This window comes from Phocoena sinus, chromosome 14 (genome assembly GCF_008692025.1).
Source record: "Phocoena sinus isolate mPhoSin1 chromosome 14, mPhoSin1.pri, whole genome shotgun sequence".
NCBI classification, from domain to species: domain Eukaryota; kingdom Metazoa; phylum Chordata; class Mammalia; order Artiodactyla; family Phocoenidae; genus Phocoena; species Phocoena sinus.
The window spans coordinates 71,717,163-71,742,048 of NC_045776.1; the positions used below are offsets into that span (position 1 = coordinate 71,717,163).

The following is a 24,886-nucleotide window of genomic DNA, read 5'->3' on the forward strand; positions in this document are numbered from 1 at the left end:
CCCGAAAATGGCAGCTGGCAATGCTGGGTTTAACTCCAGAGGCTTTAATGTTACCTGCTAAGCTATGTGGGAAAGATAGACAATGTAGTATAGGAGTGGACTCTGGGCTCTGGGGTGGGAACACAGGTCTTAGCTCTGCCAGCTGTAGGACACAGTGTCTTAGTTGGGTTTTCCCAGAAGCAGACCCCAGGACAAGGGTCCGAGTGCAAGGTGTTTACTTGGGAGGTCATCCAAGGAAGCACCAGTGGGAGAGTGGAGAAGTGAAACGGGGAAGGGATGCAACTAATAAGGGTGCATATCAAGCAAGTTACCACCATGGGAAATTGCTACTGGATTCCACTGGAGGGCTCTGGGAGTCAGTGTGGAACGCGCACCTTAGAATTCTACCTGATAGGTGAGGAAATTGGGGTATTTATACGCTGGTTGAAGGCTGTTCCCAGGTGTTAACTCCCTGGCACCTGCAGCCACCTTTCTTGCTTCTAGACACTGAGGCTTTCAATTCCTCCTGGGATAGCCCTCAGGCACAGAGATGCAGAAATTGGCAGCTACAATTGGCAGGAACCATTTCTGCTACCCCTCTCCAATCCTCAGTTTCTTCAGACGTAAAATGGGAATGATACTACTTCACAAGATGAAATGAGACCATATCTGTAAAATATTTAGCACAGTGCCTGATATATATACAGTAAGCAATCAGTAAATACCAGATATTATTATTGGTGTAATGATAGTATTATTATTATTATTATTTTTTTTTTTTTTTGTGGTACACGGGCCCCCCACCGCCGCGGCCCCTCCCGTCGCGAAGCACAGGCTCCGGACGCGCAGGCTCAGCGGCCACGGCTCACGGACCCAGCCGCTCCGCGGCACGCGGGATCCTCGCGGACCGGGACACGGACCCGCGTCCCCTGCATCGGCAGGCAGACTCCCAACCACTGCGCCACCAGGGAAGCCCAATGATATTATTTTTTTAAAGGAAAAAGATAGATCACCTTTGCTTTATGTACGGGTTTGGATTTTTAACACCCCACCGATCCTTTCCAGTGTGACTGGTGCTGGGGAACAATTCTCCACGGGTCTCTTGTATTTCTGCACAGCTTGTGAGCGGAGGCACTAGCTGCGCTTTGGTTCCAGGCTAGCATTTCAAGGTTGTTTGTAGAGCCAACAGCCTTGGAAGACAGAGATACGGCCTCCTTCTAGAGCAAGGGGAAGGTCTGTTTACTGCCCAATGTAATAAAGATGATGCCTCTCTCCAAGGCAAAGGCTGAGCAGGTTTCCGGCAGCCCATTATAAAAGATTTGGGTTCCCGAAGTGTGAGATGCCCGAGCTGTGTTGCAAATCCATTGCACGTGTAAGATTCGCCTGGACCCGTCCTCATCATCCCCATGGGACTTGAGGGCAAGAGGAGCCAGCGCTAACATACTACTCAGGCTGCCTGCTGTGTCGTGAGTAATCGTCTTTTGTCTCTGACCCAGGGGTCTTGTGTCTTCTGCCGATATGTGTGTGTGTGTGTGTGTGTGTGTGTGTGTGTGTGTGTGTGTGTGTGAAACTGGGCAGCTTAACTTGTTAGCCTTCAAATAGAGTAAAATGTCAGCCTCTTCACAGTTCTTGCCAACTTGTAGCTAAGGGTTGAAAACAAATCCCCAGCTTCCCTTAGAAGTGGGATTTGCGGGCTTCCCTGGTGGCGCAGTGGTTGAGAGTCCGCCTGCCACTGCTGGGGACACGGGTTCGTGCCCCGGTCCAGGAAGATCCCACATGCCGCGGAGCGGCTGGGCCCGTGAGCCGTGGCTGCTGAGCCTGCGCGTCCGGAGCCACGGTAGTGGGGGGCCCGCGTACCGCAAAAAAAAAAAAATGGGATTTGCTTCCAGCCGGCGCCAGGTAAAGCCACATTCCCAGGATGCCCTGCCCCAGCCCACGTGGCACAGGTCTCTCACCTGGGAACTCAGACAGGGTGGTCCACAGCAGGTCCATGTAATCCTCCTCACTCAGGTACTCACAGGCCAGGCTGCATTTTGCCTCTACCGCCTTCTTCCGGCTGGAGACTGGAAGGTGGAGAGAGAGAGAGAAAAAGAGCAAGAGGCATGCGCAGTCTTGGGGTGCAGTCTCCTGCTCTCCACACCTCCTTCCCTGGGTATGATGTGGTTGGGATGCCAGGGAAGGAGCATGGGCTCAGGACTCAGACAGACGCAGGTGTGAATCCCAACCAGCAGTGTTAGAGCTTCATCTCTTTAAGCCCCAGGTTCCTCATAACCCTGGGGCTAATAAACCCTGGGGCAAGGCGGTTGAGACACTGAAAGCAGGTTGTGCATATCAATGTGCTTAGCCCAGAACTGGCACATACTAGGTGCTTTTGTGGCAGACAGACTCTAGGGTGGCCCCAACGACCCCCACCTATATTATCTGGCCCCCATTACTTCCTCGATCGCACCTTCAATCTCCCTCGCTCTGCTCATACTACTCCAGCCACACTGGTCTCCTTGCTGTCCCTTCAATACACAAGGCACGTTCCTGCCTCAGGACCTTTGCACTGGCTGCTCTCGTCCTCCATTGCACTTTATATATCCCCATGACTAATTTCCTCACCCCTTTCGAGTCTTTCTTTAAATCTCACCTTCTCACTGAAGCCATCCTGACCACCCCACTTAAAACTCTGACTTGCCCACGGCCACTTACTCTGCTCCACACTCCTGACATCCCTTACCTTGCTTTATCTTTTTTCCCCCAAATCATTTGTTAGGAAACGGAGTCAAAGACTTTGAAATGGGCAAAATGTCCTGTCCTGTGACCCCTTATAGGTTATCTCAGCTTTCATGATCTTTAAGCGCTTTCACAACTTCGCATTATAGAATACCAGTGCAAATGATTCTTGTCCATAAAAATGCAAGCGGCGTCTGGTGGTGATGTGATTATTGCCTTACGCACACTGCCAATTTTTGCCTCTAAGTGTAAATCCATTTCAGCTTTTCCGATTGCTTATATACATGTGTGTTTTGAATTCTTCTTTGAACCAACTGTAACCTCTTACAGTAAGAGAGACCCATGGGTCTTTCATGTTCTCTGCCTGCTTTATAAGCAGAGGCACTGACTGCCTTTGTTCTGGACTATCTTTTCAAGGATTTTAGTTTAGCAAACAGCCTTGAAAGATAGAGAGGATCTCCCTTTGGTGCAAAGGGCAGGTTTCCTTATGGCCTCTGAAGATAGAGCATCTTTCTGCAGTCTGGCAGGCTTATTATCTGGTATAAAAGATCTGGGTGCCCTAAGTTCAGAGTTCCTCTCATAACACAATCCACTGCTCCTTCCCTATCACTTTCCCACCCAGGTGTAACAGTGAGCTTTTTTTTCTTTTTTTTTTTGTGGTACACGGGCCTCTCACTGTTGTGGCCTCTCCCGTTGCAGGGCACAGGCTCCGGACGCGCAGGCTCAGCGGCCATCGCTCATGGACCTAGCCGCTCCGCGGCACGTGGGATCTTCCCGGACCGGGGCACGAACCCGTGTCCCCTGCATTGGCAGGCGGACTCTCAACCACTGCGCCACCAGGGAAGCCCAAGAGTGAGCTTTTAACACGGGGTGGCAAACGACCGCCTGCAGGCCAAATCTGGTCCCCTGCCTGTTTCTGCCTGGCCAGCAGGCTAAGAACGGTTTTTACATTTTTAAATGATTTTTAAAATCAAAAGAATAACATTTCATGACATAAAAATGACATGAAATTCAATTTGTGGTTGTAAAAAAGATTTCCTCGGTGGGAAGTCCCTGGAGGTCCAGTGGTTAGGACTTCGCGCTCTCACTGCTGAGGGCCCGGGTTCGATCCCTGGCTGGGGAACTAAGATCCCACAAGCCGTGCTGCGTGGCCAAAATAAAAAAAAAGCTTTCCTTGGAACACAAGCAAGGCTTGCTTGTTTACATATTATCCATAGCTGCTTTTCTGCTACAATGGCAGAGCCGTTTGGCCCACAGAGCCTAAAATATTTACTATCTGGCTGTTTATAGAAAAACTCTGCCAACCTTTCCTCTGTAACATCCCAGTGGATCCTCTGCTTTGCTTAAGCAGGTCCACTGTTACGGTGAAACCAAGCAGGAGGCTGTGGGGCAAATCCTGGGTACGAATCCTTTCCATGCTCCCCGTTTCTTGCTTGTAGGAATAGGCTTCATTCAAGCCTCCTAGACCTTCCCTGAGTTCCAAAGGGCAGGTTCAAACAGTTGCTAATCAGGGAAGGGAGGGGATGCAGAGAAAGGGGAGGAGCTGTCAAGAAACAATAGCGCAGACTTGGGGCAGAGTCCCGGTTCCTCCTCAAGGAATATACATAACAATATCTTTGAGTTCTTCTGCAGGAACTAAGGCCCTCACCCAGGTTGAGGATGGTAACTTCAGGCTGAGCACAAGATTCCTGGAACATCACCCTGTTCCCTCACCACCAGCCAATCAGAAGAAAGTCACATACCCTGCGGCCATCCCTCTCACCAAATTCTGCCTCTAAGAACTTCTCCCCCCCCCCGCCAAACCATCGGGGAGTTCAGGGGTTTTGAGCACAAGTCACCCGTCCTCCTTGCTCAGCCCTGCCATAAACCTTTCTCTGCTCCAAACTACGAGGGTTTCAGCTTGTTTGGCCTCACTGTGTGTCAGGCACACGAACTTGTGTTCGGCCACAGAGGCAAAGGACTTAGGCTCAATCAATACCAAACCCAGAATTTATAACTGAACTGCTTCTCAGGGCGGTTAAGGCTCTCCCACACCTCCCAGCGAGATGCGATTCCGCTGTATTATTAAATCCTTATACCAATAAACAAAACTATTAACTCAGATTATAGAGGCTTCATATGAAAAAGATAATTGGACAAATCCCGCAAACAGGCAAGAACTTGATCCCTTTATCCCCCATCCCAGGTTCAATGCTAGGAATCTAATATTCCCTTAAAGACAGATTGGTTTGAAGTCCAGACATCTGTATATAGACTTTGCTCTTTATTCATTCCTTTTGTCCAGTGCTTTTCACCTCCAGCTCTACAACAGAATCACCTAGGGAGCTTTTCAAACCCACTCATGCCTGGGCCCTCCCCCCAAAGCCGCTGATTAAATTGGCCTGGGCATTGTTTAAATGACACTGCCTTTGTTGAAAATCTCCCCCAGGTGATTCTGTTGTGTGGCCAGGATCGAGCTCCAACCTGATTCTCAGACTTGATGCACACGCAGAGGATTGCTACACAGGGTCACAGCCATAAAACTCAGGGCTGTACTTCATGGACCTCTTTAGGGGACGTAAGATGTGATTCCGCTCTAATGTCAGGTCTACCGTGACAAGAAGGTCCAGGTTTCTACAGAGTGTCTTGGAAACCACAACCCAGCTCTTTCATGCTCAGATTTTGCAGAAACTTTCTCCCTGGAGTTTGTGCAAGGCCAGGCCCTGTGAGGGCAGAACTTGGGCTGGGGTGTGTGTGTGTGTATGACCTCGTGTGTTGGAAGTGGGGAGGGGCGGGAGGGGACGGTGTTAACTGCGAAAGAGCTGTTGATACTCACTGCTGCAGACATCTCCTGCCTGGAAGAGCTCAGTGGTGAGCAGAACTAATCCATAGTAAGAGAATGCATTGGAAAACCTGCCAGGAAGGAAGCAAGAAAGGTAAGGAAATGATGGGAGAAATGCAGGTCCCCATTCCCTAACCCCTCTGGAAGGACTTGCAGCTCTAGCAGCAGAGACTAGGCTTTGGGCTCAGGCCACAATGGGCCTTTGCAGGGCTTTCCTGGGCTGCTTGAGCAGGAAGATGGTGGGTACAAAGCATAATGATGCGATAAAGGGAAGTGATCCTGTGTCCTTTGAAAGATCAAGAACTGAATTCTATCACAGATAAAGCTACCTCCAAGGCTGTTCAGTCAACTGGCAAAAGGAGGGGAAAAAAATGGGGGAACCAAAATTTGGTAGAAAACAGTCATTTTGACAGATGCCAACAGATGTCAGGGCTTCTGGGTTGAGTTGAATAGGGAGGAGGAGGGAGATATATTTAATAATACAGGTAGCCCCTACTTTTTCAAAAGTTTGCTTTACTGCACTGCGCTTTTACGAAAGACCTACATTAGTACCTGGTTTTGCTCGCCAGAAGAAATCCGAAGAGGATTTTCACTTTTACGAAAAAAGGGAAAAGCGAAAACAGCATCCAGCGCTTATTTTATAGAGGCAGCACCTGCCCCAAGCAGCGAGAGTAGCGCCACCAAGCTCCTTTCCCGGGGACTACACTCAGCACCTCAGCATCAAGCTGCCATTAGCTTTTTTTTTTCAATTTATTTTATTGAAGTATAACTGATTTACAATGTTGTGTTAATTTCTGCTGTACAGAAAAGTGATTCAGTTATACCTATATATACACATTCTTTTTCAGATTCAAGCTGCCATTAGCTTTGAACTGTGTCTATGAACATCTGTGCTTTACCTCCATTTATTTTGTTTCTTTTATTAGCAAGACATGTCCTCAGGTGATTACTTCTCTTTATGCCACTTCAGCTTAGGAAAGCTTTCATTGGAACGCTCTACTTTTTTTTTTTTTTTTTTGCTGTACGCGGGCCTCTCACCGTTGTGACCTCTCCCGCTGTGGAGCACAGGCTCCGGACGCGCAGGCTCAGCGGCCATGGCTCACGGGCCCAGCCGCTCCGCGGCATGTGGGATCTTCCCGGACCGGGGCACGAACCCGTGTCCCCTGCATCGGCAGGCGGACTCTCAACCACTGCGCCACCAGGGAAGCCCCGGAACGCTCTACTTTTGAATAGCAGGGGGAAAACTGTATGCAGAACTGGGCTCCAGCTTTGCCCCCCCCCCCGCCCCCGCATTCCTGAGAGCTACATCAACTCACCAAGCATTTATTAAACACCTGCTGTGTGCCCAGTCAAATGCGGAGTCTGCAGACTTCTTGAGCATTTCAGATCAGAATGACGCAGTTAACTAATTCCCGACTGTCCTTGGAACCAGAATACTCAAGTCTGTAGGGCCGGAATAGTCTCATCCTGTGGTACAGTTATGTGGGAGCTCAGTCATAATCAGAAGCCGATGATTACTTTCCTTGAGTTACAACATGTGCTCGCAAATGTGATTTCTATAGTATTCTAAAATTAGTCTCTAATTGCTTAGTATTTAAGTAGTGTCACCCCAACAGAGTCACATGCACTCAAAGATAGATACCCTCAATTCTGTTTCCCCACCTTTGAAAATATCCTGCCAGCTCCGTACTTGTACTGGGCACACAGCAGGTGTTTCATAAAGGCGTGGTGAGTTGATTCAGCTCTCAGGAATGCGGGGGGGGGGGGCAGAGCTGGAGCCCCCGGCTTTGGAATTATCAAAGCTTTCCTCTCCTCTTCCCTGCAGTTGACCTCTTTGAGGACACTCTCCTGCTAATTAGCACCTCTGCTCAAAGGTGAATAGGAAAAGTGAGAACTGTTGAAAACAGGACACATAGCCTCAACAGGGGTAATTCTGTGCACTGTTAATGCTGGAGAAATTACAGCATTCATGGTAGAAAGAATTGAAAGAAGGGCTGAAATTTGACTAGCTGTGGACTATAAGTTAGTTACTCACCACAAATGCCCTCCAGCCAATGCCAAGGTTGTTATTTAAGAAAAAGTGGATCAAGAACTGGAAGTTCTAAGAATGCCCATGTTGACCAAATCAGTGGTTCCCAAGATATTGGCCCTGTGCTGCTGGTGGTACCCAAGGCAATATGAATGGAGAGGGGGATGGATACAGCAAAAGTATTAAATCTTTTTGTGAAAAGAAGAGATTCCTTTAAGTTTCCTTTCAATTCTTTAATTGTATCTCAGTCTTATTTACAGGCTAACGAGTCCCTAACGCCTCCCCTCTCTGTTTTTTTTTTTTTTGTAATTTAAGGCGAATCTTAACAGATTTATGAAAGTCGTATATACAAAATACGTTTAAACTAACCCCCGTAGCTATACAATACACTTTTTACACTGCATTGTGTATCTCTTAACCTGGAACACAGCATCCGTAAACCGAGGCCTGTTCCCCACTGTCGGTGCCATGATGGGGGCGGGTGTGGAGCTGCAGCGACACCCCAGGGGCGGTGCCAGTGACCCAGCACTCAGCTGTTGCCCTTGAATTTCCTTTCTGAGTGTAGAGACCCCGGAAGAGCTCAGAGCTCCGTTTCTGCAGCCGCCGCCACCTCCGATTGCCCCTGCCGCCCTGTACCCTCTGCGGGGTCCCCCACGTGCTACAGGGGCCACAGCCCAGCACAGCGGAGGACGTGGCAGAGAGGAGGGGGCCGAGCACACAGCACTGAACTTCCTGGCTGCAGTGGTGTCAACAGAGGATAATGTGCCTGCCAATTTAGCTGGTTCGACTGGAGCGAAGGAAAAGACACTTGGAATGTTTTGCCGTTTGCATAACAGGTCAAAAGGTAATGCTTTAAGATCCTAGAGATGGGCAGACTCAATAGAGATCTATTTTAAATTTCTCGATAAACAGGCTTGTTAGAGAATCTAACAGTTAAGATGATGGGGAGAAAGTTTCACAGGCTGCCCGTGAGCCCTCCTGGGACGGGCCTCGTCCCCGGCTTCCACAGACTCCGCAGCGAGAGCTCTGGCCACCTGTTTGCAGGTGAACCTGGAAAAGGTGCCCGGGCTCATCCAGAAAGCTTGGGTGAGGAGGGAAGCCACGGAGAACTGGCTTTGTTAGCCCGACTGTCAGATCAAGGCTGGTTCCACGTGTGTGACCTGAGTTCCAGAGTCTCCTAGGTGACAGTGCTCTCTGCCCACCGTGGGCACCGACCTTTTTTGAGGGCAGCTTGACAGGCGGTGGTGGGGAGACCTCCAGCGTTACCCCGAGGCTTCAGGAGGCTTCCCCGGGGGCCCGGCCACTGAACGGAGAGGGTGGGGCCCAGGGACACGTGGCGGCTCCGTGAGATGCCTTAAAGCGCCCAGGCTGCCACGGCGGCACACCGGGCCTGTCACCACTCAGGGTGGGCGCTGCGCATCACAAAATGGGGCCTCCCGGAACCCCGTTCTCAGTTCCTTCCCGACTGGAGAAATTCTGAAGTCGGCTGAAAAGCTGAGCCCCTGGACCAGCTCCAGGAAGCACCAGAACCCAGAGCTGAGGGCCCGTTTCCCACGACTCACAAGGGTCATGCTCTCAGCTGCCTCTACATTGGACTTCCCTCGGCCGGACTCTGGGTCAGCCTCACCAGGTGGGATGCGCGATCCACGCCTCCCCGGTCACCAGAGCGGTCTGGCTCTGCGACCTGTCAGGAAATTCGGTCCCGTGGGAAACCTCCACCTTGACTGTGAATAGCTGGGGTTATGTTCATTTGGGGGAATTAATCAGCTTCGGAAAGCACAAAATAAAGTGAATTCAGTGTTAATAAAAAGGCGCCTGAGTGACAAGCCTGGAACAGACTGACCAGGACGACTGTGACCCCGTGCGGCTCAGCCCTGTCTACACTCTGTTGGCCGTGCAGTCAGAGTGCCGGCCGCTCGCCCGCCCAGGAGGAAACTCGGGCTGGTCCAGGAACACCCAGTAGCTGCTCTAGTGTTTCACTGTGGTTTGTGTTACACACACACACACACAAAAGAAAACCACCAGAATAAAAACACTACCTTCATAACCAGCTCAGAAGCGGAGAACCCAGTTTCCAGGGGGAGCCAGGTGTGCGCTTCTCTGTGAAGCGAGCCACAGGGCCGCGTTTACGGCAACAGATGCAAAGTCTTCGGGTCCCTGTAATAAGAACCTCACAGTGACGTGCCAAGGTCATTGCTGGATTTGAGGAGGACGAGGGAGTCACCACAGGTCAGGATGGGATACAACAGCAGTTCCCTCCTGTTCTCATCTACTCCACACCCTAATTGCTGGCTTCCGGGGAGGGCCCTGCTGCCTACGAGTACTGTGTTTTGGGGCAGGACTCTCATGGTCTATTTCTGAGTTCCACCCCATTTCCTCCCCCTTGCTGTACTCAGACGCCGATTCCCAGGAACATCCATCCTGCCAGGATGTCTGAGAACTCACTCGGGCCCGGCAACATGGCGCTCCTTCCTGCTGTGACCTGGGGTGGGAGCCTCGCGTAGGAAGTTCCCACGTTGAGCAGCGCTCCACTCTCCTAGGGGCTCACGACCACTGTCAGGGTCAGCAGAACCCCTGCAGGTGTGCGGTCCACACCGAGGAGCCGCTCTGGGTATGAAGCATCCCATGACATCCAGCGAGAGGCAGGCACTGGGGGTGCTTCGGGCAGGTAGCCACCTGCTGTGCTTTAAAGTAGTTTTCACCTGAAGAGATGCCAACGTGGTGTGGAAACCAAAACCACCTATTTCGATGTGCCATCTTGAGCACCACTGGACACCCAGCCTCTAAGTTCTAGCGGGTTCTGGAGGGCAAGACCTGGCAGGAGAGCAAGGGCCCACACGAGCAGCCGGGCCTTGCGTGACCTGAAGTCCTCCTCCAGCAGAAGGTAGGAACCAGACACCGACAGCAGGACCGAGGAGGCGGAGTGGCCCTTCCACGCCCCACGGGCTCCACTCCACCCACAGCGAGTCTCGCCACTTCCCTGAACTCAGCGCGTACCACGTGCCACCTGCCGTTAAGGGCCGTTAACACAGCAAGTGCCGGCCTCTGAGCCGCCTTAACCAAGCAGCTCCTTCCTCTGGGGACTCGCCACCACCCTCTTCAAGGCCCAGGAGGTGCTTCACAAATGCAGTCAGTAAAAGCAGCCCCTGCTTCGGCGGGGGGGGGGGGGGTGCTGAGCTCTCAGCCCTCCCAGCTGCAGGCCCAGGACCAACCTTGGCGCCAGGGCCTGCGCCCGGAACGCCGAGTCCGTGAAATGCAGAATCCCACACACAAGGCCCACCGCTGCCTAGGGCTGCCAGGCAGACTTTAAAAGGGCTTGCCTTCTTCAAACAGAGCTCCCTAAATTTCTAGGCGTCACTGAAGAGCGAGGCTGCTGAGCGCATCTCACGTACCTTACGGAGAAGGTGACGTCAAAAGGCCCGAAAGGACCACCCGACACACAGTCGAAAGCTTAGTGGGAACTTTCTGCTCTTCATTTAAACCACAACAGAAAACCCAGCATCACGTCGCAGGTCACGGTGAGGGGAGGATTCGGGGGCCATTACGTCGTGGACCACAACTCCAGCAGCCTGGTGGGAGTCCTCCATGATCCTCTGCTTCATGGCTCCTAAGCCCGGCTGCACAGCAACCACCCAGGAAACCAAGAGCGCATCCGTGTGATGCCTGTACTGCACAGCCTCCGAGCGGCTCAGCCCAGGGCTTTGCAAAGCCCCTCAGGTGATCAGATGGCAGCGCCAGAGCTAAGCATCGTGATCTAGTCCGACTTTTACAAACGGGGAAACTGGAACCCAAAGAGCTCGGCCCTCAGCCACGTGGATCACGACGAGTGCACGTTTCTCTGGGGTGAAGGTGCGCTTCTGCCTTCCCCACTGTGGGCCGTTTAGGGGCCCACACATGGACGCACACAACGCCTACCCGGGCAGTGGCCACTGGACAATACATATGTGCCTTTTCTACATGAGAATTCTGAGCTCCAGGAGCTCTGTTGACTGGGAATCGTTCACACTTTGCGTCAGTGGCTTCTTCGTTTTGTGACGGGGAAAGCCACCCCACGGGGTTGCAGAGAAAGAGTTCCCACCCCTCCCTTCCCTTGGGCTTCCTCCAGCCTCCGGTCTCTGGACATGTCCACATCCATCACCAGGTCCTCTCCTCGGGCTCCCAGGTCTCAGGGCAGCAGGATTCCTCCCTCACACACACACACACACGTGTCTTTACATGTATGTGCCGCTGTTCCTTGTCCTGAAGTCGTGTTCCAGAGGCATCCACACAGCAGTGTTGGTGACAGCACTCCTGTGTCCCATGTGGAAATAAAAACTGTGATCGACAAGTAATGAACCTTCAAGGAACATCAGGGTTTGAGTTATCCAACTGCTCTGAATTTGGGGACTGAAAAATTAATGTTGGCTCCAAATGCTGAGTGGATATTTTCTATTAAGCAAAGGAAAACTAAGGATTTATCTTAATAAACATCCAGAAACTGAAGGTGGTCAGATCATCAAACAAGCCCCTCCTGCCAATGCTAAAATGCTGTGCCATGTGTAAGCGGTGAGCAGTTCACCCCGACTGCTCTCATCCTAACGGTGCCTTTACTCACAATACCAAGTTAGTGTCTGTTCCCAGGATGCCCAAGTTAGTCAGTCATAACTAGTAATCTTGTTTCAAGATTATTTCCTGATCTTGGAGTTGAAAGAAACGGACTCATTTTTATCAAAGAAGTAAAAATATTGCAAGAATAAGGAGTCTAGAGAGCTCTATAAATTACAAAGCTGCAATGCAGTATCTCTGAAACAATTTCTCTACAAACTGAAGGGTTAAAAAAATATTTCAGTAAAAAACGTACACGTGTCCTTACGTGTCCTTATGTGAGGAAAATATCTTAGTTTGAGGAAGTTTATTGTTACACTTTTGTAATAATAGATGGCACAACTACCTCCTGCTTCTCTAACATCTCCATAAAAAAAAAAGACAATAATCGAGGGTAACAGTGAAATTAAAATAAAATAGGAAAGCCTAAGGTTTTGGAGAGAAAAGTGACTATAATCTATGTGTAGAAAGGCTGTAAATGGTTTAGTTGACCTTGCAAAGAGCCATCTTCTTCTCGGATGCCAACCAATCACGGAATTGAGGGCTGGGAGCCGTGAAGAGAGGGGAGCCCGGCCACAGGGGGGAGAGCGGGTCAGTTCTTGCCGGGGCAGGGCCCACCCCCTTCGGGCTGTCCCCCCTGCTTCCCAGTCCGCTCGGCTTCCCTGTCTATACCAACTCGCTTCCGCCTCTGAAAGCAAACCAGCAACCGCGTCAGAAGGTTTAAAGGACAAACGGCGCTTGCCGACCGTGCTGACCCCAACTCTCCAGCAAGCCTCAGGCACCTCCACCGGCTACGCCGACCGCGAGGGCCGCCGCCGCCGCCGCCTCCTCCGCCAGGGCCACGGGGAGTGTTTCCAGGCTGGTAAGGAAGCGCGTGGGTCCCGACACACGTGTAAGACCTGGAACCCGGCGGGTGAGGAGCGCTCACGCCCCAGGACAGGGTCCTCTGAGCAGTGACAGCGGGGTCTCGGGCCGCCCTGACGCAGCCCATTGAGAATGTTCTTTTTCCTTTAAACCTCGGTCATCAGCCCCGATCCCGGGGCACATCCTTTCAGTTCATGAAGAGCCATAGGAAGCAGTACAAAACCAGCAGCTTTTCTCCAGCCAAAAAAAAGAGCCGAACCCCCAGCAAATACCCACCGGAAGCTCTGAGCGCCCAGAGAGACGGGGTTTCATGTTGTCTCCTCATTAAAACCCTGTGATAACAAGGCTGACTCAGAAGCAGTTTTTTTCCTCTCTTTCCTTCTGGGTCAGCATCTGCCACAAGATCCCTGTTTATCTGCTGGGTGAAGGCAAGCGAGTCACTCACCAGGGACACAGGACGGGGAACAGTGTGGCCTGGGGATGGGGCCCAGGGACGGTTACTTAACCACAGGAACATTCTGGTGCCACTGACAGAGGAAGCTTTTTTCTCTTTTAAATGCTAGACAGAGTCCTCAACACGCCAGGCACTCTTGAGTAGAGTAATACACAGCAGGGACCAGTTTGGAATGCAATGTATTTTTAAACACAGTGAAAGACACCTGGACAGAGTAACCGGTCAAGTTAACTGAGTGCAAGATTGACCAGCTCGCGTCAACATTCACAGCCTCTGCAGTTTCACTCAGAGGAGATCACGTCCGACAGTTTTCCTGCGACGTGTGTATGTTAGTAGAAGCGAGAGACCTTGATGAGAACCTCTATTCTCGGCCAGCCACCGGAAGGCAGCGCGGAGCCGGGCGGTGTTAACGAAGGCTCTGCTGGCAATGCCGCCAGCTCTTGAAAGCCCCTGAGCGGAAAGGAGCTCTCCGCTTCCTCCAAAGAAGGAAAGGCTCCCTGCAGCGGACTGCAGGTGTCTCTCGGAGACAACTCCTCTGCAAGGCCAGTTGGTTTAAGTCTTTGCCGAGGGGCGGGCGAGGGGCGGGGAGGGTGGGCACAGAAGCAGCAGGCACTGCCCTGTGCAGAGGGGAGGGGGCCATTCACGGCAGCGTCCGTGTGCACACCTTCCACCCCGTGTCCTGTCGTGTCGTGGGGTGATCTGACAGGGCGGGAAGAAAGCGCAGGTTGTGGGCACATTAAATCAAGTCCACACCGCCAGCTCTCACTCCCACCCTCTCATCTAACAGCCGGGACCCACTGGCACAAAGACTTAAAAGGCAACGCGCTCCCCTGGGGAGGTGGCGGGGACAGCCCGCGATTCACCTCCTTTCACCTCCTACACACCTCCACCAGGTAATGCTCCTCACGAAGCACTCACGAGTTAGAGAGAAAAGCCATCTGCAAAGACGTCGGGTTTTGTGTTTCTGTCATTAAAGACAGAGCATGCGTGCACACACACACACGCAGTCCTCAATTACATTGTGTCAGAGAAGCAAGAGTTTCTGTAAAAAGAAAGAAAGCTGTGTTATTAGGCATTACACATTAATACCAAAGTGATCGCTGGGGTTTTCAGTAGTTTCACTAGTCCCCAGGATTCAGTAGCTAACATCAAAGTGTCACATCCTTTGGCCTAGAGCGCAGCGGCGTGGTGGGCCTCCCAGCATCCCTGAGCCAGGTGTTGAGGGCACGGATTCGGGAAAAACCCGCTCCGGGACACCGAGGAGATCTGGCCTGTGGCCAGCCAGGCTGCTCAAGGACCACAAGAGTGAGGGGCATCCTCTTTCCTTGTAACGTAATATTCTTTCAGGTTCTCTTGCAGGATGGTGTCCTTCACAGCGTGAAACACGAAGCGGATGTTCTCCGTGTGTATGGCAGTGGTGAGGTGGATTGCTGCGATTCCGTCTCTTCTGATTGAAATACTGGACCAGGTAGCACCGGACATCCTCCGACCTGTGGGGATTGCCCTTGCAGTCTGGGAAGTGCTTCTTCTTCTTTTTCTTTCTTTTTTTAAATACAAATTTATTTATTTTATTTATTTATATTTGGCTGCATTGCGTCTTCGGTTGCTGTGCGCGGGCTTTCGCTAGTTGCAGCGAGCGGGGGCTACCCTTCGTTGCGGTGCGCGGGCTTCCTCATCCCGGTGGCGTCTCTTGTTGCAGAGCACGGGCTCTAGGCGCGGGGGCTTCAGTAGTTGTGGCATGCGGGCTCAGCAGTTGTGGCTCCCGGGCTCTAGAGCGCAGGCTCACGTTGTGGCGCTCAGGCTTAGTTGCTCCGCCGCATGTGGGATCTTCCTGGACCAGGGCTCAAACCCGTGTCCCTTGCATTGGCAGACGGATTCTTAACCACTGCGCCACCAGGGAAGCCCTGGGAAGTGCTTCTTGATGCTGATGGTCTTCACTTTCTCCACCAGGAGGTCCATCTTGTTGAGAGGCAGGACGATGGAGACGTTGAAGAAGAGCTTGTTGTTAACGATGGTCTCAAAGATGTTCATGGGCTCCACCAGGCGGATGGTGCGCCTGTCCTCCATGAGGACCTGGTCGTACTCACTGGATGAGACCATGAACAGGATCAAGGTGATCCCATCAAAGCACTGGAACCACTTCTGGCGCTGAGACCGCTGGCCACCCACATCCACCTTGAAAGGGATTTTTTTTATGACAAAGTCATGCTCCACTTTGCCCTTGGTGGCCTTCCTCGCCAGCAGGATGTCCTGCTTGCTAGGGAAGGTAATTCAGCTGGCCAATCCGATCCAAGTTATCCAGGAAGTACTTCACTGATTCACCCAGCTGAAACTCCCTCCTCCGGCTGAAAGCTTCCCTGATGCCAGAATCCCTCCAGAGCGTGGTCAGAGCAGGTACATAACAGCTGAAAGGTGGCAGACTCCACGGGCAGCCCTGCTTTGTTCTCAAAGGCCATAAGGTACATCCCCTGCTTCTCATTTTCAGAATACTGCCAAGGAACACCAAGCCTGTCTCGTGCATCAACCAGAACCCTTGAGCCCTTGAGGATATTGTTGAAGATGGTGTCGCGGAACTCCAGAAGCGCACTCTGGTCGAACTCGCGGCCGTGGATGATGCTCATCTGCTTGACGAAGGTGGACTTGCCGCTCTCGCGGGGCCCAGCAGCAGGATCCTGACGAGGCGCCGCACGGCGCGCAGCTCTCGGTCCAAGCCCCGCGTAGATGTCCCGGTTGCGCCTGTGCTGCCGCGCCTCGCGCTCCGAATCAACGGCGGCGTCGGCCTCGGGCGGCAGCAGGCAACGGCTGAGGGTCCGCACCGCACCGGACATGGCTGCTGAGGCCATGGACCCTGCGGCGGGCCAGGCGGCAGCCGGCCGCTCCCTCAGGCCGCGTCCGCTGCCACCGTCCCGAGGTCCCTCTGTCTGGCTCTTAAATACAGTGGTTCTGTCCCCTGGCAAACCATCAGTCTAGCTACTTTTTTTTTTTTTTTTTTTGGCTGCGTTGGGTCTTCGTTGCTGTGCGCGGGCTTTCTCTAGTTGCGGCGAGCGGGAGCTACTCTTCCTTGCGTTGCGCGGGCTTCTCATTGCGCTGGCTTCTCTTGTTGCGGAGCACGGGCTCTAGGCGCGTGGGCTTCAGTAGTTGTGGCACGCGGGCTCAGTAGTTGTGGCTCACGGGCTTAGTTGCTCTGCAGCATGTGGGATCTTCCTGGACCAGGGATTGAACCCGTGTCCCCTGCACTGGCAGGTGATTCGTAACCACTGCGCCCCCAGGGAAGTCGCAATCTAGCTACTTTTTACTGTATGGTCACTTCTCGGTATCCGTGGGGGACGGGTTCCAGCACCCCCTGTGGATACCAAAATCCATGGATGCTCAAGTCCCTCATATAAAATGGCATAGTATTTGCATATAACCTACACAATCCTCCCATATAGTTTAAATCATCTCTAGATTACTTATAATACCTAACACAGTGTAAGTGCTATGTGAATAGTTGCTGGTGCACAGCAAATTCAAGTTTTGCTTTTTAGAACTTCCTGGAATTTTTTTTTTTTTTTTTCCATCTGTGGTTTGGTTGAATCCATGAACACAGAACCCGAGGCTAGGGAGGGCCACTTTTTTATCTTTAAAGGTGAGTTCTGGGGGAGGGATGGACTGCGAGTTTGGGGTTAGTAGATGCAAATTATGACATATAGAATCAATGGACAGCCAGGTCCTACTGTGTAATACAGGGAACTATATTCAATGTCCTGGGATAAATCATAATGGAAAAGAATATGAAAAAGAATGTATATATATGTATAACTGAGTCACTTTGCTGTACAGCAGAAATTAACACAACATTGTAAAGCAACTATACTTCAATAAGAATTAATTAATTAAAGCGACTTCTGTCTATGGCCTGCAATTAAAATTTTTCCTTAAAGCAGGTATACAGAGTTTCCCTTTAAAAGACATTTATCTGAGAAAAAGTGAGTCAAATTTTTTAAAAGGCTAAGAAAATAATAGTATAGAAAATAATAAAAAAAAGGCTAAGAAAATAATAATAACAGGATAACACAGAAGTGAGGAAAGTGATGCTCAGTTTTGCAAATGCTGCTCAAGATGGAAGAGTTCTCTGTCCTCCAAGTTAAAACCCAAAACAGGGCGCAGAGGAGGGGGACCCGAGAATCAACAAACAGCTCTTACCATATAAACCACAGCAGCAAGGTTGTCCATCTAAAATGGGGTGTGAAGAGGTCCCTCATTTTGCCTCGGTCTTCCTGTTTCAAGACAAAGAACACCATTTACTCTCCTCCCCTGCGGATGTGTGGGCACAGGTTGGTAGCCTGAGACCAGTGGACACCCGAGGCTGGGAGGGAGGTTTCTGGTGGGTAGGACACTCAGGTTCCGAGAACCCGGGACTCAGATCCACGGCACTCAGCGCCCCCCAGCCCAGGGAGGCCTTCAGCCAGGACTCAGCCATGTCCAGAGATGGAGACATTCCACACCCAACCCCAACCTGGAATCCTGGAGCTGGGAAGCAGGCCCCTCAGGCTTGGCCCCTCTGAGGCCTCTTGGGCGATCCCATGGACCAGGGAGCAAACAACCAGTCCAAGATGCCTCCCGCCATTTCACACCCTCCCCACCCAAAGCCAGCTCTAGGTCAAGGTGACAGAAATTAATGTGCTGAAAATCAATTCACCAAAAGCCAACTTGCCAAAAGACCAATTAGCTAAATGACTCACTTGCCAATTTTATATAATTTACTAATTTATCAAATCTTTGCTTTACAATGTTCTATTTTAAAACATATATTCTGGCAGGGGAGGGATAAATCGGGAGATTGGGATTGACATATACACACTACTATATATAAAATAGATAACTAATAAGGACCTACTATATAGCACAGGGAACTCTACTCAATACTCTGTAATGGCCTATATGGGAAAAGAATCTAAAAAATAGTGTATATATGTATATGTATAACTGAGTCAGTTTGCTGTACACCTGAAACTAACACAACGTTGTAAATCCATTATACTCCAATAAAAAATTTTTTTAAAAGCATCAACAAGAAAAATAATTTAAAAATATATTCATAGAATCTATATTCTATGGATTATCTTCTTAGATTTATTTAATGAACATATTACTCTTAGCAGTTTGAGAAGTGCTCACTTATTTAAACATGCTAAAAGCTTTTTTAAAAAGGATTATGGGTTATAGGTGGTTTAATCTACCCATGAATATTGTCTTTGTGAATAAAAATATTTTGTAATACATTCTTGAATAGAAAGACAATACTCAATATGCTTATTGAATATATTTGAGCATGTTTGTATTTATTGACTATATTTTAGAATAGATTCATTCATTAATATACTTAAGAATGAATTCATTAATATAGTTAGAGGAATATATTATATGTATTAATATAAACACAGGAAAAATATATTCCTATGTGTTAATATATGTATTAGTATATACATAGGAAAAATCTCTCCCTATTTACTAAATATATTCAAAAAGAATAATCCTTAAAACACGTTTTTGGGGCTTCCCTGGTGGCGCAGTGGTTGAGAATCTGCCTGCTAATGCAGGGGACACGGGTTCGAGCCCTGGTCTGGGAGGACCCCACATGCCGCGGAGCAACTAGGCCCGTGAGCCACAACTACTGAGCCTGCGCGTCTGGAGCCTGTGCTCCGCAACAAGAGAGGCCACGATAGTGAGAGGCCCGCGCACAGCGATGAAGAGGGGCCCCCGCTTGCCACAACTAGAGAATGCTCTCGCACGGAAACGAAGACCCAACACAGCCATAAATAAATTAATTAATTAAAAATGCACAGTATTCCAAATTGTATAAAAATAAAATTATAAAAAAAAAAAAAAAAAAAAAAAAAACAACACGTTTTTGGTAAACTGATACATTGGCAAGAAAAATTGGCTTTTGGAGAATTGGTCTGCTTTCTGGAAAATCCTTCTCTTCTCTTTTTGGTGATGGGGGATTCACCACCTTCTTGGAGCCTTCCTGGACCTGAGAGAACTCTCTCTCTGGGTCTGGCTGCTCCTGGCTGCATCAGCTACGCACCTGCCCCAGTGACCTCCATAAAAAAAAACAAAAAAACAAAAACAGGCCCCGCTGCCGGGCACCCTGGAACACAGAGAGGCCCCTGCGGCAGCAGCCCCTTTCCAAAGAGAAGCCCACAACTGGAGCATCCAGCCTTGCCACTGTCACTTTGCAACACACATTTGAAATCACTGTATACTTTCTCCATCCAGAGCATCTTCCCACAGGAGGGACAGGGGAGAATGCAGTCCCTCCCCAAAGGCAACTAAATGAGCCTCCTGCACCCCAGACTCTCTGGGATGCCCCCTACCCCAACCCTGTGCTTCCCAAAGCAAATTTGGGGTATGTCTCCTGGTTTCTATGTTGTCAGACCCTGCCTAGCACTTCCTCTCAATCTGGTGAAATTCCATTCAGTTCTTTTTGCCTAATATAGAAACAGTCAGAAAAATGATATTATTTTAAAAAAATAGGGCTTCCCCAGTGGCGCGGTGGTTAAGAATCCTCCTGCCAATGCAGGAGACATGGGTTCAAGCCCTGGTCTGGGAAGATCCCACATGCCGCGGAGCAACTAAGCCTGTGCGTCACAGCTACTGAGCCTGTGTGCCACAACTACGGAAGCCTGCAGGCCTAGAGCCTGTGCTCCACAGCAAGAGAAGCCACCGCAATGAGAAGCCCGCACATCACAACGAAGAGTAGCCTCCGCTCGTCACAACTAGAGAAAGCCCGCTGCAGCAACAAAGACCCAATGCAGCCAAAAATAAATAAATAAATGTATAAATAATAATAATAATTTCCTTGTAGGGTCTGTTGTTTGCTTAAGGGTATTTGTGATGTTTCTCTAAGCCACATGCTTGATTCTTTTTTTTTTTTTTTTTAATTTATTTATTTATTTTTGGCTGTGTTGGGTCTTCGTTTCTGTGAGAGGGCTTTCTCTAGTTGTGGCAAGCAGGGGCCACTCTTCATCGCAGTGCGGGGGCCTCTCACTGTTGTGGCCTCTCGTTGCGGAGCACAGGCTCCAGACGCACAGGCTCAGTAGTTGTGGCTCACGGGCCCAGCTGCTCCGCGGCATGTGGGATCTTCCCAGACCAGGGCTTGAACCCGCGTCCCCTGCATTGGCAGGCAGATTCTCAACCACTGCGCCACCAGGGAAGCCCCACATGCTTGATTCTTGAGGGCAGGGACTGCAGCCTTTAATCTGGCTCCCTTCTCCCCACTTGCACCTGCAGTAAGTGCTCATCAATTTGTAGTGTGGTGGATTCCCTGATGGTGTTGCCTGGGGAGTGATGCACCACGCATTAAGGATGTCTACACAGGGGCGGTTTGGTGTCTTGGATCTAAGTCTGTTGTGGCACTTCCTAATGTGATTTTACTGTCAAGCCTTTGCCAATCAATCACATTTGCTAATCAGACTTCATGGGTGCTGAAAGATGAAACTGAAGCAGGAGTAGTTACGGGACCCATTATGGGACATTATATTACATTTATCTAATCACTTCTCCAGGTGGTACTTTTAGGACTTGGCAGTGAAAGTACACAGGCTGAAGTTGCCAAATTCCCTTTGCAGATCTTGCCCACTGCACCCCTCACCCACTCACATACACATGCTCCCAGCACGTGCAGCAACATGCAGTCAGTCCGCCAGGCACTGACCTGTCTGGAGATGATGAGTTTCCCCAGAGGCATGGGGGCTCCGTTTTCTGTGGCTATCCTCTTTAAGGTGGCGATGGCCTTTTCCTGGTTTCCGGACAGCACATCATACCTTGCGCTCTCTGGCAGCCACTATGAGGACAGGAGACCGAGATGTGGCCAGTTAGGGCAGAACAGAATGCTCGGTCACAGCCATACACTCTCATGTGTGTGTGGAGTCCTTAAGGCCGGAGGCTCTGGGGCCAGAAGCCTGCCTTCAAATCCTGGCACTGCCATTGATTATAATGGCTCTGTGACCTTGAGCAATAACTTGACCTCTCTGTGCCTCCATTTCCTCATCCATAAAATGGGGATAATAATAGATCCTCCCTCTTAGGGTTGTTGAGAGGATTCAATGGGATAATCCAAACAAAGTGCTTAGCACAGTGCCCGGAATGGGTTAATATATCTGTTCGTGTTGCCGTTGCTATTACTGTAATTTGGTGCTGCTGAGTTGCAGGTGACAGTTGAACTAAATTAAGACTGCCACCAAAAAAGAAAAACAGTCCACCACTCTCACCATCATCATCATCATCCCCATCTCTCAAGAAACTACACCTCGCCTGTGTTTAGCATCGTCTTGCAAACTCAGTCTAAGAGACAGAAAGAAATCAGAAGGACCTTTAGGCCTACTAGAGTCCCAACCCCAAGTGACTAGATAGACATCTCTCCGTAAAACAAAGCAACAGCAATCTGTGAAATGAGAGAGTATGAGACTTGGAGTCAGAAGATTTGGTTCAAATGAGTTCTGTTGTTTATTTGCTGTGTGTCTTTTGACAAGTCAATCAACCTTTCTGGGCCTCAGTTTCCTCATCAGTAAAATGAGAATATAGCAGAGATTGCTAGCATCCAGTAAAATTCGTGCTTCCCTTTCCATAGCATAGAGTTGTCCTTGGATGTGGCTGCCCAGCCAGAAACTACATTTCCCAGCACCTAGGCATCTAGGCATGGCCACGTGACATGCTTTCACCAATGGCACGAGAGCAGAATATTCCTGGCCAAGTTATTTAAGTATACATCTCTACCTGCCCTTCTTCAGTCTACATGTAGAAGATTCCAAAGCCCTAGACAGTGGCAGAGGTACAAACTGGAAGGAACTCTGGGCCCAGAATCACACCTGTCAAATGGAAGCACCCATTCTGGACTGTTCTGTGAATGAGAAATAAACTCCTATTGTGTTAAGTTACTGAATGTGTAGGCTTTATTTGTTACAGCAGCTGGTATCATGCTAACTAATATAGGGGTTCATCATAGTCCTACCTCCTGTGGTTATTGGGAGGAATAAATATGATAATGCATATAAAGAGCCTGGCATAGGGCCTGCTACACTGTTATGCTAAGTAATTATTAATACCTATTGTCATTACCAGTAATTATTATGTTATTTATCATAGATGAGACCTACCTCCCTACAGGCTTATTCTGGGGCCCACTGGCTGTAAAGCATTTCATGGATGTGGTCTTCACATGAAATGATAAACGTGTGGTCTGATCTCGCTGTGTGTGGGGGGGAGTTTATGCAGAGATGAGACGGCGGGATCATTTGAGCCCTTGGACCCAGCCATGCCTGAAGCCAGATATTTAATATTCTATCATATGTCTCTTTCACTCAAGCCAGTTTGAACTGGGTTTTGTCACTTGCAACTTAAGAATCGCAACTATTCCAAATACACTCACCTTAAGTGTAGCTCTTGTAGTGCAGGGAGAGGGAGCAAGGTATCCCCCATCCCCTTGATATCTCCCTCAAGAATATCCCAGCAGTGTCTGCCTAGAGGAAACCCAACACCCCATACTGGGCCCACCCCAGGCCCTGTACCTTTGTCTCATTTCCTGATTCAAAGAAATAATCTTAAAAGTGGCTTTGGTACCCTCCTCCACACCCTCCCCACCAAAATATAATGAACGGCAGGAGACCAAGTAACAAAGGCTGAGATGTCTTAAAGGATACCTACAAAACACAGAACAGCAAAGAGGAGGAGTGGGACAGCCGAGAGGATGAGCAGCCAACGCCAGCCCAGGCTGGGCATCACAAACACAGCCAGGACAACCTCGAACACTGTCCCGATGGCCCAGAACACCTGGCATGGGAGAATGGGCGTCAGTAATGGGGCAGCATTGGTCAACACAGTGAGCAATTTCAGGATCATTGGAGACAATGTTATCCATGTTGGTAAGGGGGTCCTTGGGGGTCAGGAAAGTCAGAATGGCCATCACTTTTCCTGTGGTTCATATGGTTGGGCCAGGGCCTCCATGTTGTCTATCTCCTGAGGGTACCATCCACACTGTATGATATTTGCATGGTGCCCACTGGAGTGTGCAATGTGGCAGCTCTGGTTAAGGAGATCAATATGATCAATATTGTGTGAGGCCAGTAGAGTAGTGGACACATTGGTTTTTGTCTACTCACATCCATCTCCCTTGCCCAATAGTGCCCCGGTATCCTTTATCAGAATTGTCTCTCCCCTGTGGGGCTGAATATCTTCTGTCTGTTTCTCTGAATCACATTCCATCCTTTTCCACCTTGCTCCTTGTATGGACTGCATCCACAGTCCCCCTGTCCTCTGGTTTCACATTGGGTGCAGCCAATGGGGAGCCACACAGGAGATGGGGAGGAAAGAGGGATTCGGGTGCTTATTCCTCTGGCTCCTTCTCTGCAGGGTGGTCATGCGCTGGCTGCATCCCTTAGCTGAAGGTCACAGCTCCTTTCCAAGAGCCTTTGCCATGCAACTCTCTCTTTCTCTCTCTCTCTCTCTCTCTCTCTCTGGGCTGCTAATTACTCTCTCCCTTTGCCCCTTCAGGGACCTTGTAAATAGTCCCTTTATGAAACCCTCTTCAGCCAAAGCAATCTTGAGGGAAAAAAATAATGGAGCTGGAGGAATCAGACTCCCTGACTTCAGACTATACTACAAAGCTACAGTCATCAAGACAATATGGTACTGGCACAAAAACAGAAATATAGATCAACAGAACAGTATAGAAAAACCTGAGATAAAGCCACGCACCTATGGTTAACTAATCTCTGACAAAGGAGGCAAGGATATACAATGGAGAAAAGACAGTCTCTTCAGTAAGTGGTGTTGGGAAAACTGGACAGCTACATGTAAAAGAATGAAATTAGAACACTCCCTAACACCATACACACAAGTAAACTCAAAATGGATTAAACACCTAAATGTAAGACTGGACACTATAAAACTCTTAGAGGAAAACATAGGAAGAACACTCTTTGACATAAATCACAGAAATATCTTTTTTGACCCACCTCCTAGAATAATGGAAATAAAAACAAAAATAAACAAATGGGACCTCATGAAACTTAAAAGCTTTTGCTTTTAAGCAAACTATAAACTGCAAAGGAAACTATAAACAAGACGAAAAGACAACCCTCAGAATGGGAGAAAATATTTGCAAACAAATCAACGGACAAAGGATTAATCTCCAAAATATATAAACAGCTCATGCACCTCAATATTATAAAAACAACCAACCCAGTCAAAAAATGGGCAGAAGACCTAAATAGACATTTCTCCAAAGAAGATATACAGATGGCCAAGAAGCACATGAAAAGCTGCTCAACATCACTAATTATTAGAGAAATGCAAATCAAAACTACAATGAGGTATCACCTCACACTGGTTAGAATGGGCATCATCAGAAAATGTACAAACAACAAATGCTGGAGAGGGTGTGGAGAAAAGGGAA

General features: G+C 49.5%; 1 protein-coding gene and 1 pseudogene across 3 annotated transcripts in view; both read right to left on the reverse strand.

Annotated features, from left to right (window-relative positions):
- SVOP (SV2 related protein) overlaps positions 1–24,886 on the reverse strand; it is an 89,344-nt gene that overhangs the window by 13,051 nt on the left and 51,407 nt on the right. For all 3 annotated transcript variants that reach the window (XR_004353128.1, XM_032654191.1, XM_032654192.1), the window contains exons 8-12: positions 23,137–23,262; positions 21,149–21,277; positions 17,635–17,708; positions 5,513–5,589; positions 1,935–2,042 (exon numbers count right to left, since the gene is read on the reverse strand). Coding sequence is in view for 2 of the 3 variants with exons in the window: in XM_032654191.1 (XP_032510082.1) it covers positions 1,935–2,042; positions 5,513–5,589; positions 17,635–17,708; positions 21,149–21,277; positions 23,137–23,262 (514 nt within the window). In the remaining variant the exon portion in view is untranslated. The remainder of the gene's footprint in view (positions 1–1,934; positions 2,043–5,512; positions 5,590–17,634; positions 17,709–21,148; positions 21,278–23,136; positions 23,263–24,886) is intronic.
- LOC116765069 lies at positions 1,978–16,530 on the reverse strand (annotated as a pseudogene).